This window comes from Schistocerca serialis, chromosome 5, assembly GCF_023864345.2.
Source record: "Schistocerca serialis cubense isolate TAMUIC-IGC-003099 chromosome 5, iqSchSeri2.2, whole genome shotgun sequence".
Classification (NCBI taxonomy): Eukaryota; Metazoa; Arthropoda; class Insecta; order Orthoptera; family Acrididae; genus Schistocerca; species Schistocerca serialis.
Genome location: NC_064642.1, coordinates 507,861,960 through 507,874,524, shown reverse-complemented (window position 1 = coordinate 507,874,524; position 12,565 = coordinate 507,861,960). Strand labels below are relative to the sequence as shown.

Here is a 12,565-nt window from a genome sequence, read left to right as displayed (position 1 = left end):
CTTACACTGCAATAAAGGATTTAACATGGATGCCGTTTTGACTGGCACTTCTCGTAATGAAAACAATTCCTTTGACGTTTTCACATACATGTCGCACAATAAATCTACTGCTAGGCACTTTTAGTATTACACATTTACTTTACACTAGAACAATATTATTTTTAACAATAATAATACGGCGGCAAGACATGCGCGTCCGACACACGTTACAGGAGACAAGAGAAGAATGAGTAACTGTTCATCGAGAATATCTCGTACATCAAAAAAAAAAAGTGTAAAAAAGTGTTCTTCTTCTGTCCGTTTTTCGCGCCGCGGTTTTCAAAGTCAATAACTCACAGCATTTCTGACGGCGCTTCGACAATAAACAAGTTAGGTCACAGGTCGTTCACCTTTTACATTCTCGCAACATTATTTGCTAACTGTAGCTGTTGCCGAGCGACTGCTCGATTAGTGAATGATTTAAAATGATAAGGCAATCACATAATGTTACAATGGCCAATTCTCATGACACCATATGAGTACTAGCACTACCCAAAGCACATGATGCATGCTCAGTTACAGCAACAGCAATAACTTCCACTGGGATAGGACACCTTTCTCTTCCATGTGCCACACCAAGATCACCTGTGCCTTCTCATGTCATTATTGTGATCTTTAAACCATTTAATGATGTCAGGCCTCTCCTCAGACCTTTCAGTTGACAATACTTTCTCAATGCAGCACTTTATTTGCTGCTGTTCATATAAAACTGTTTCACTAATAGCACATGCTCTCTCTTCTCGATAGCCATACTTTTCAATCATGTCCTGGCTTGTCAAATGACAGAATGGATGTCATACCATCATACAAACGGTGTACCGTGCCCGACTTTAACATTACCCAACACCTGTGTATCTTGGTGTTAATCTTCATCATACACTGTCCTTCAGGAAACACTGCCATAGCACCAGACTGAAGAGCAGTGCAAGGAACAATATTTTGAGGAAGTTCATGGTTATCAACTGGGAAGCTAGGCCTCATGTCCTGAAAAGTCTGATTTTGCATTGTGTATGTCAGCTGATAATACATGTCACCTGTGAGGATCTGCTCACACCAAACAAGCTGACACTGCAGTCAGTGAGACTGTCTGAATGCTGTCAGGATGTATGAAGCCAACTCCAGTTGACAGACTCTACTAGATTGTTGTAATAGCTCCCCCCACAGCACGTAGGTCATTGCTGCTGATGTGGAGAGGGCAAAGTAGATCAGTGATCCCCATCATCTGCTGCATCATCATCAAGCTGTAATCTGTCAGTTGAAATGTAGAAAGCTGGCCGGTGTGTCCGTGCAGTTCTAGGCGCTTCAGTCTGGAACCACGTGACTGCTACGGTTGCAGGTTCGAATCCTGCCTCGGGCGTGGATGTGTGTGATGTCCTTAGGTTATTTAGGTTTAAGTAGTTCTAGGGGGCTGATGACCACAGATGTTAAGTCCCATAGTGCTCAGAGCCATTTGAACCATTTTGAAATGTAGAAGTAGTTTCATTGCTAGAACTCGACCACTGTAGAGAACATTAAGGTCTACCTCCATCATCAGATGGCAGAGCAAGCTGCCACTGGATATCCCTGCGATGGAAATGGTCTACCCCACCCTGTTTGGAGATCACTCAGTTGTGCTAAAGAGACTGCGTATACTATGCTTGTCTATCCTTTTCTGGTGTATTGCTGTACGATATAGGATCCTAACCAGATAGGATTGACAGAGGACATCGGGAAAGTTCAAAGAAGGATATTGTATCATCCCAAAATAGGGGAGAGTGTCACAGATCTGGTACATGAGTTGGGGATGGCAATCATTAAAATAAAGGCTTCTTTGTGGCAAGATCTTTCCACAAAATTCCAGTCACCTATTTTCTCTTCCAAATGTGAAAATATTTTGTGGACCATATTTTGGTGTTTGTTTTTCCTGACTGAAATAGTGGAGATATAGTCTCAAAGTGGGTCTATGAATCCTCAAGCCAAGACCTTAAATGTGAATTCCATAGTAGTCATGTAGATGTATATATAGGTGTAGATGTAGATGTGGCTGTAGACACGTTTTAAGTTTAATGTTAATGATCTTGATTTTTGTGGTGGAAGTTCCAACCACCTTGACTTCATTTGTTGTAGTTTCTTTACCTAAATTTATCACTGCTGAGACCTACTCTGATTTTGTTTTTTCCCCCTCCCGCTCCACAATCCCACTTGCCTCTATGTTCTCTTTTGTTTGTCTGTGGTGGCTCACTGCCGACATGAAACATGGCGTAATGCAACAACCTCAGACAGATGCAACAGTACTGTGATGTGATTGCCATTGCTGCAGGAGCAACTCGCATAGTCTTGTCATGTTGCTCTCCCACTGCAGTCAGTGAACTATGTAAGAGTACAATTCTTGTACTGTAAGAAATCACTTTGGTGGAGTGATGTGTTGCACAAGCATTTACCATATTGACAAATAATGATCACCACTGTAAAAAGTTTATTTGGGTAATAAATTAGTGTAACCTGTTATTTGGATCTATGTTAAATTTATGCACAGGCATTATGTAATGAATGGATGCAATGTACCTGCAAACCAGGTTGATGTAGACATCTCAACATGTTCGTGGTACGTGCTGGTTAGGCAGTTTATTCTGTGTTATTGGGTTCTACCGTGGAGGTATGATGTGAGACAGGGAGGAAGAGCAGCCATGACAACGCCTATGGCGTCACAGGAACAAGGCAAATCTTATTATCTAGATATTCAATTGGAATCTGATAACTAAGACAGATCATTTTTGGACTTAGTCTGTATCAGTGTATTTGTGATGTTCTCAACACTGAACCAACTGTGTTATTTATGGTAATTATAAATGAGAGGACGATATGCATGGTGTTTATGAGACTAGTTGTATTTATTATTTCAAAAACTGGTTGTTGGATTGTACTATGAACTTCCAGCAGCAACTGCAGCACTCTGAGAAATGCAGTGCAGTCAGAAGATATTGGTGAGATTGCTGAAATAATAAGGTGAGCAAGGTTGAATAATGGTAAATTGTAGATCCTGAGCAAAATTTGTCACCTCTCTCTATCACAATAAAGAGGTAGAAGAACATTGCGCTCTTCATCAGTAACTATCTGTACTGCTGTGAATCACTGTTAACGTAGAACTAACACTGCCGTAAAAACAAACCTGATACAGAACAGACCACTTCTGAATGCAATCTTCAGTGTGAAGAATAAAGTAGGCACTACTTTTGTCAACAGCACATACTGTGTGTGTCAGTGGAACAAGTTAGTTTCCAAAGACAATACACAAAGCATACTGTCGACATCTGTACTGTCACAGAGATGTTCTCAATGAAATACGTATTCAAAAATAAATAGGAGTAAGTAATCATACAAAGTGCAATTACTTTGTAAAGAGCCACGTAAAACCACAGCCCCATTATACCAAAATAATAAATTTTTGTTTTGTTAAGTTTATTTAATAGAGTGTGTGAAAAATGGTGATTTCAGTACCCAGTAAAAGCCTGCTGAAAATATGGAAACCTGCTGTATTAGGAACTGCACTGACATTGTCAGTCTATATTAACAGTATTATATCAGTATATAAGTATGTATAAATAATCAGTAATTCGAGTATATTGCTGTCATCTCCAACTCGAACACTGTTTTACAAGTGTTCAGCTTTCACAGATTTTCCACATTCACACTTGCTAATTGCAGCTGACTGACTGACTGACTGGCTGGCTGGCCACCTGTGACTAAATTACCGGCAGATGCTGACTACAACATTGTCAATTATGCCCATGTAGTGATTTGTGCTATATGCATAGAGGAAATTATTCAAAAATTATTTCCAAAATTTGAAGTTCAGCTCAACTATGTTTTCAATAATAAAATGGGAAACAAGGAATTACAGCCATATTTATATACATTCAAAAATTAAGTTGATTTGTTTAACTACTGGATAGTATTTCCATAAATAGCTTTTATGGTTGGTTGTGCAGTTGTGTGCAAAGATTTAGACAAGAAAAATGTTGTGTGTTTTCTAGTACTGCCAGCAAGGTAATTCAGAAACAAAATTGTATGTCTGTAATACTTCATTAACAGTAATAGTTTTTAGGAATCATTTACATTTCTTGATACAAAAACACACTATTGTTTGGTAATACCTGATTTTTGTGGTGCTTGCAAAACATCAGTTTTGAATAGTAATATTTCCTGCACTACATAAATCTGAAAGAAGATAAAGTCCTCTTTTTATTGAGGAAAACTAAGTTTCTATAATAAGGCATATCATTCCTGTAACGCACTCACAATTTCAACGCACAAGATCTTACTGTGTCTTGTGTACTGAATACTTCTCCAAATAAAATATTTCCATAAAAAAAATACATTGTTGTAATCAATCGATTGTAAGTTGTTTAAAGAATCAGGAAAAACTTTAAATCTTAAAAGAATTTTGAAGTTTCCACTATCTGTTGTATGTAGATTAGATGATAAAAGAAGAAAATTTTGTATTTGTGTTTGGAGAGGGATTAGGGGAAGTGGATATATTCCACCTTGCTACGTTGAAATCTGCTGATAAATTTATTTACTTAGCACTGTGTTTGCATCTGACACTTAAACAAATTATGTTTTGTTTCAGTCCACTCAGAGTGATTCATTTTTGTATAATAGATTACATATTTTACCCTTTTTGTTGCCTCTTAGCTATTATTAGTATTCTAGCAGATATATACACAGTAGCACCTAGAATAAGGTGCCATATGTACGGAAGTGGCAGCATATGATGTACAACCATTTGTATTGGTTTACAAATTGTACTGCTCTTGATGGTTTGATAGAGGTGATACCTATAAATTTATTGCTACAGGTATCATCTGTGAAGATGATGTTTTTGATACTTCTGTTACTTCTTACAACTGTAAGGTTGAAGTCTGGCATTACACAATGACTGTTATATCCCTTTTGTTAAGGAATTATATTCCGTTTTAACATAAGAGTTCTTCTTTTTCAGTGAAGAAGGAATTTTCATCTGGTGGAATGTATCTTCGTGCCTTTTGCAATGCTTTGGATGAAGTGCTGGAACCGTATGAGAAGGAGCTAAGTGAACTTGAAATATCAGCTCTCAAAGATCCTTACTTGCCTTTAACATTTGTGGTTAGTAGGGCAGAGAAGTACTCAGGACTTTTCAGAGTTCTGAAAGACATGATCTCTCAGGTAATTGTTATGCCTCTGTATTGTTTTATTACATCGATGTATTCCTTTTCTTATTGTTAGCATGTTATAAGCAGAAATCAGGGTGACTGTTGTAGTTTCTAGTGCTTGTACAGAAATCTGGTAGTAGCATTTTCTTTCTTTCCTTTACATTGTAGTTGGGGTGTTGGGTTGGGAGTTGGTTAATATTGAATAACAGAATACAAGAAACGTATTTCAGAATCAGTTGTTATGGAGAATAGTTTTAAGTTTTAGATACTGTTGGAACAAATTGTTAATTTGGTAACAAGCATTTTCATACCACCCCTAAAATACACAAATATATGCTTAGTGTCTACAACTGGGATAATATGACATGAATGGCGGATTCTAGTAGGGTATTGAACTGGGTCTCAAATGTATAATGGGTTTTGGAAGTTACTACCCATCTAAAAACTCACCATTTTGGAAAAAAAAAACTAAAATGCAGCACTGTGAACTTTGTCCCATTGAGGATCATGTGTTAGAGAAAGTAGCTGCAAACCAGATTGAAAATTTTTTTGGAAACAAATGATGTTATTGTAAGTAACCAATTTGGATTTCAACCACAAAAAAACATTCTGGATGCAGTGAATAACTTTATTGAAAAGATAGACAAATTATTGGATCAGAGGAGTAAAGTTGCAGGTATCTTCTCTGATCTCACGAAATATTTTAACTCCATGACCCATGACTTGCTTATCTACAAATTAGACAACTACATATTAAGGACAGTGTTCTAAATTAGCTAACATCATGCATACACAACAGAAAACAAAGAGTAACTATCACCTCATATGCAGTCAATTATTATTCTAAATTGAGTACAGTATCACAAGGTGTGCCTTAAGGCTCCATTTTGAGGCCAATCTTGTTCCTATTCTATGTAAATGACTTATCCACAAATATAAATTCCCATCAGTTCTGTTTGCAGACAATGCTCCTGTTTTAATTGAAGATGATGATGCAGAAAAATTCCGAGCTCCATTGTAAGCACACTGGATACCTTTGAAAAGGAGGTTCCAGTTAAGTGGGCTGAAACTGAACACTGCAAGAACCCATAGGGTACATTTCAAAACCAAACATTCAGAATGTGCGGAACTTAAAATACAATATAACAATCAACCTATAAAGGAAGGTGACATGAACAAATTCGTGGGGCTAAATGTGGACAATAACTTAAACTGGAATACACATTCTGACTTCCTATCAAATAAACTAAGCAGTTTTGCATTTGCAATGCAAATACGAGCAAATTCCACTGACTTGAGTACATGAAACATTGCTTACTGTAGTTAATTTTTAATCTGTCATTAGATAAGGGATAATTTTCTGTTGAAGTTCAAGTAGTGTATCTTAAATACTCAAACTGCAAAAGAAAACTGTCCGATGCATATGTACTGCACACCAAACAGTGTCTTGTCACTCATTATTTCAAAAACTACAAATCCTAACTGTTCCATCTATGTCTCCATATACAATTATGAAATTATAATCTTCCTGCACAGCTGACAAAATTTATTTGAGGGGAATCATGTTAACCATACATATAACACAAGAACTAAAAATAATTTTATGCTACTCACACAGCAGTTGAAATTATATGAATTGTCTCCACAGTGTATGGGGATGACAATATACAACAAGTTAATGGACAAAAACATATTTAATACGAAGACAGAAATTTTAAAAATGAGGCTACAGCATACAGAAATGCTAGTATTCAGTAGAAGAATTCATAGAGGATGAAATGATAATTTGAGCAAAGGCTAATTATGTGTTAGATGTTACTGGATGTATGTATTACAAAATAGTATTATTATGATTATGATTATTATTATTATTATTATTATTATTATTGTGCTGTTTGTTAACATAGGTTGTTCTTTGTTCATGGTGAAACTTTACCACAATTTAACGTGTCTCCTGTATCTGCATTGAATGATTTATATTATGTACTTTATGAGACAAATAAACCACAATTCACAATGCATTAACACTAACGTAGGTGTTCTGCAAGATGTTCTATAACAAAACCAAAGGAATAAAAACATTCACGAACGTCACGTGGTAGAGGCTATAAAGTTATAAATAAAATCGCAATACACACTGAAGAGCCAAAGAAACTGGTACACCTGCCTCATATCATGTAGGGCCCCTGGGAGTATGCAGAAGTGCCACAACATGACCTGGCATGCACTCGACTAATATCTGAAGTAGTGTTGGATGGAACTGACCCCATGAATCACGCAAGGCTGTTCATAAATCCATAAGAGCATGAGGGAGTGCAGATATCTTCTGAACAGCACTTTGCAAGACATCTCAGATATGCTCAATAATGGTCATATCAGGGGAGTTTGGTGGAAAGCGGAAGTGTTCAAACACAGAAGTGTGTTCCTGGAGCCACTCTGTTGCAATTCTGAAAGTGTGGGGTGTCGCATTGTCCCGCTGGAATTGTTAAAGTCCGTCGGAATGCACAATGGACATGAATAGATGGAGGTGCTCAGGCAGAATGCTTACGTATGTATCATCTGTCAGAGTTGTATCTAGATGAATCAGGGGTCCTACATCAATCCAACTGCACATGTCCCACACCATTACAGAGCCTCCACCAGCTTGAACAGTCCTTTGCTGACATGCAGGGTCCATGGATTCATGAGATTGTCTCCATACCCTATACACGTCAATCTGCTGGATATAATTTGAAACGAGACTTGTCTGACCAAACAATATGTTTCCAGTCATCTACAGTCCAATGCCAGTGTTGACTGCCTCACGCAAGGCGTGAAGATTTGTGTCATGCTGTCGTCAAGGGTACAAGAGTCGGCTTTGGTTCCGAAAACCTATACTGATGATGTTTCGTTGAATGGTTCGCATGCTGGCACTTGGTGATGGCCCAGGATTGAAATCACCAGCAATTTGTGGAGGTGTTGCACGTCTGTTACGTTGAATGACTCTCTTCATTCGTCATTAGTTCCAGTCTTGCAGGTTCTTTTTCCGGCTGCAGCGATGTTGGAGATTTGATGTTTTACCTATTCCTGATATTCACAGTATGCTCGTGAAGTGGTCATATGGAAAAATACCCACTTTATCACTGCCTTGGAGATGGTGTGCCCCATTACTTGTGTGCCAACTATAACACCATGTTCAGACTCACTTAAATCTTGATAACCTGCAATTGTAGCAGCAGTAACTGATCTAACAACTGCACCAGACACTTATTGTCTTATGTAGGTGTTGCCGATTGCAGTGCCGTATTCTGCCTTTTTACATCTCTCTGTACTTGAATATGCATGCCTATACCAGCGTCTTTCTCGCTTCAGTGTGTGACACATTGATTTAAAATTGCAACACCTTTGTTGGGTGGCTGGTGACTACTCCAACTTTGTAAACTGCTGACAAGGGACCCCCCCTTGAGAGTGAGGTTGCAAGTTCAATCTCATTTAAAAGTCTAGTGTTATCAATTTTGACAGGGAAAATATTAGCTACTAATGACTCACCACGTTCATCAGGAGAGCAATAGAAAATAAGGGATGCATGTATTACACTTTACAAAATGGACACTGTCAAAGTACAAGAAATGTTCAAAACAAACCATTAACTTGCACCACGAACACAGAATGAAAAATGGTGTGCCACAGTGACCACAAAGGTTTGCTTTATCAAGATTGAAGGCAAACTCCTTGGGAGTTACAAACCATGCAGAACATTCAGCTAGGTATCCACTGTTTAAGAATGCACATGTGGAATCATATTGGTCCTATGGGGTGGTGAGAATTGATGGAATGTGATGGCATACAGTCGCATGCGAAGCAATCTGTAGTGGAACTTACCGTGAAAGTGGCTATCCTTTAAGGCATAGCTGCAGACAGCACGATAACGTGTTCTATAGGCACAGAAGAAACAAGCTTCCAGAAGCTGAATTTGTCATTGCAGGTGGTATGGATTGCAGTGTCACACACTTTTCAGCCAGGATAGTTTGCCCTAAAGAAGTGTGATTTTTATTCACAGACCAGGAATGAAGCAAAAACATGTTATTTTGACCAGTTATTGGCCGAAAGCAGCGCTCGTACCATATTTGGAGTTCTCTTATGCTCATTTGTCCACTCTTGCTTGATAAGACTGCCCTTGCAATGTCACACATATGAGGAAGAATCGTAGGGGCCAGACCTCCTCCAACTTCTCGCAGCACAGTAAATAACTTTCCAGCCAATTTACCAACTAGATAAACAGTCGGCATAATTTTATATGGATGCTTTAAGGCATTGATATTAGTTGATCTTGTTACAGCACTTTTGGTATCTCTAAGGGGTGGGGGTCATTACTTATTCTAATTGATTTCCACTGAAGAGTATCTGTACTGTAAGGCACTATGTTATTTATCCTAACTAACTGTGCATCATTAGCAGAGAGAGCATTTGTTGCTAGGTAAACAGCTATTTTCTTGCTTTTAGCTTCACCAAAGAAAACATTATCAGTTAGGCCCTACTGTCTTTATCCACCCATGTTACATAGTTAAATAATGAGATCAAATTGTAGCATCCAAATGAAGTTTTCAGATAATTTTTCCTTTCAGAATCCTTAAGAAAATGTAGACGGAAGTCACCACAGACTATTAATTGCTTGCTGCTGTCTGAAAGATAGCATAGTAAGGGATCTAGATTCCTCATATACATCTCAAAATTTCTCAGTGGGGATCTATACATAGTTATAATTAACAGTGAACTATTTTTCAGTACTGATTCACAAGAACACGCTTCTATGTGCTGATCATTACAAAATGTACCAGTCTCATTGTTTTCGATCTTGTGTTCAGTCTTAATATGTGTTAAAACTCATGCTTTTCCTGTAATATTTCTGCATGAGTAAGCTGATAAAGTGTAATCTTTTATAAGCAACTGTGTGCCACCACATGAGACATCCTTCCGGGTTCTCTGGTGACGATGGCCAAGATCCAAACAAGTGGCTGAAGGTATATGAGCATATATCCAAATTTAAAAAATGGGATGACATGGTGTGTTTGGCTAACGTATTGTTCTACTTTGAGGGCACTGCAAGCAATGGTATGAGAACAACGCGGAGAAGTTCACAAGCTGGGAAGTATTCCAGCTGGAACTGCACAAGTATTTTGGCGACACAAAATGACAGAAGTGCAAGGCTGAAGATAAAGTGCAGGGCACAGTGTCCATCCTACATTCAAGACGTCTTGGAGCTGTGTAAAATAAAGGATCCTAGAATGACGGAGGAAGACAAGGTTGTACATCTCATGAAGGGTGTTGCTGAGGACATGTATCAAGCCCTACTCCTGAAGGAGGTTTCGACAGCAGACGACTTCATAAAATGGTGCCAGTATATTGTGACAATGCATCAAAAAAGAATTACATGCAAGAAGTTTGAGTGGCTGCCAAACGTCATATTGATGTCTGTGATGGAGGAAGCAACTGATTTCATGAGTGTTCATCAGATAGTGAGAGAGGAAGTTCAGAAGTCACTTAGATTGCACGGCAAGCAAAAAAACAGAGACGCTTCAAGAGGTCATAAGGGAGGAAGTGGAAGAGACATTAAACCCAATCTGTCGTCCTCCAATTCCCTTTTAAACGGTGAAAAAGTAGAGACCCAGGTGGAGTTACATTCCTACAATGCCGCATGAGGAACCTGTTTGGGTACCAAGGAAGACTGACATCTGGAGGACCGAGGATAACCAACCAGTATGTTTCCACTGTGGGCGACCGGGACATGTGGTGCACTATTGTCGAGAAAGGTGGCAGATATTTGAGGACACCTGCGCCAGAAGACAGCAGACTGATCTTAGCCGATGCCAACTCCGGAACAACGAAGATGAACAAGAAGATGTGGGTACAGGACAATGTAGATCACCATCGCCGGAAGCTAGTCGCTGGAGAGGACGCTCCCCAACATGCCTATCAAGGTCTCCATCACCATTTAGAAGCTCCAGCTGATCATCTGGTCACCAAAACCTAGAAAACTAGAGGGTGTGACCTTCCTTGGAGGTAAGGCCGCTGAAGAGAAAAATCCTCCACTGTCAATCACTACAAAAATGATAGGAAACTACGTCGATATCCTCATAGATGGCTAACCAGCCCAAGCTCTTGTAAACTTTGGAGCATCATATTCAGTCATTTCAGAGAAGTACCGTCGCCGGTTTCAGAAAACCATATATGTTGACAACAAAACATCTCTGCTGAAGGTGGCTAATGGGAAATATGTAAACCCTACAGGAAGATGTATCATTCGTGTGGGCATAAGTGGCCATACACAGCCCTTAGAATTCATCGTCTTACAAGAGTGTAGTCATGACGTCATTCTCAGATGGGACTTTTTGAAAGCTTCTCAGCCAATTATAGATCGTGATTGCTCGAAGATTATGCTAGATGAGATGAGATACTGTGGACAGGAAGATGCGCATCCGAGTGTGTGGAAACTATGTGTACTGGATGAAGTGATCATTCCTGCAGTCACTGCTAGAAAGGTAACTGTCACGTGTCATGCCATGCATCAACCCATGGATCTTGTAGTGGAATGTAAGAGACGCATATCAATGAAGAATAACTTGGTCATCCCAGCCTTTGTCGTCTCATTTAAGAATGGATTCAGTGAATTGTGTATAGTTAACTGTCACTGAGAACTGCAGATCCTTCCAAGACGCATGTGCGTAGCAAATGCTGAGCCATTAATTGTAGAACAGCTGAGCATCATAGAAACCTCCTATGCCAAGTCTATGGGCGAAATTAGCACTACCACTACAAGACAAGAACTTCTAGCTCGACTATCACCAGATCTCTAAGGAACAACACAAGAAACTACTTGCCATTCTTCAAGAGTTCTCTGATTGCTTCAATCCACAGGTGAAGAGCAAATTAGACAAATCAACGGTGAAGCACCAGATTAGCACTGGAGACCATCAACCCATAAGCCAGAAGAGAGCATGCCTTGTGTCAGCAATGGAACGTCGAATAATTTGCGACGAGGTGGAGAAAATGATGAAGAATGACATCATTCAGCCTTCGCAGAGCCCATGTGCATCACCAGTGGTCCTTGTCAGGAAGAAGGTTGGCGGTTGGCACTTTTGTGTTGATCACAGGAAGCTTAATAATATAACTAAAAAGGACGTTTCCCTCTTCCACAAATTGACGATACACTAGATTGTGTGAAGGGGGCTAAGTTTTTCTCAACCATGGACATGTACTCGGGATACTGGCAAATCGAAATAGATGAGGCTGATCATGAGAAAACTGCATTCGTCACCCCTGATGGCCTGTATGAGTGTAAGGTAATGTCGTTTGGTTTGTGTAATGCACCAGCAACT

At 39.2% G+C, this 12,565-nt stretch overlaps 1 protein-coding gene across 1 annotated transcript in view; it reads left to right on the top strand.

Moving 5' to 3' along the window:
* The window catches only part of LOC126481466 (gamma-tubulin complex component 4), a 178,004-nt gene that overhangs the window by 41,207 nt on the left and 124,232 nt on the right, over positions 1-12,565 (top strand). The window contains exon 3 of the mRNA XM_050105242.1: positions 5,021-5,223. Coding sequence (XP_049961199.1) covers positions 5,021-5,223 — 203 coding nt within the window. The remainder of the gene's footprint in view (positions 1-5,020; positions 5,224-12,565) is intronic.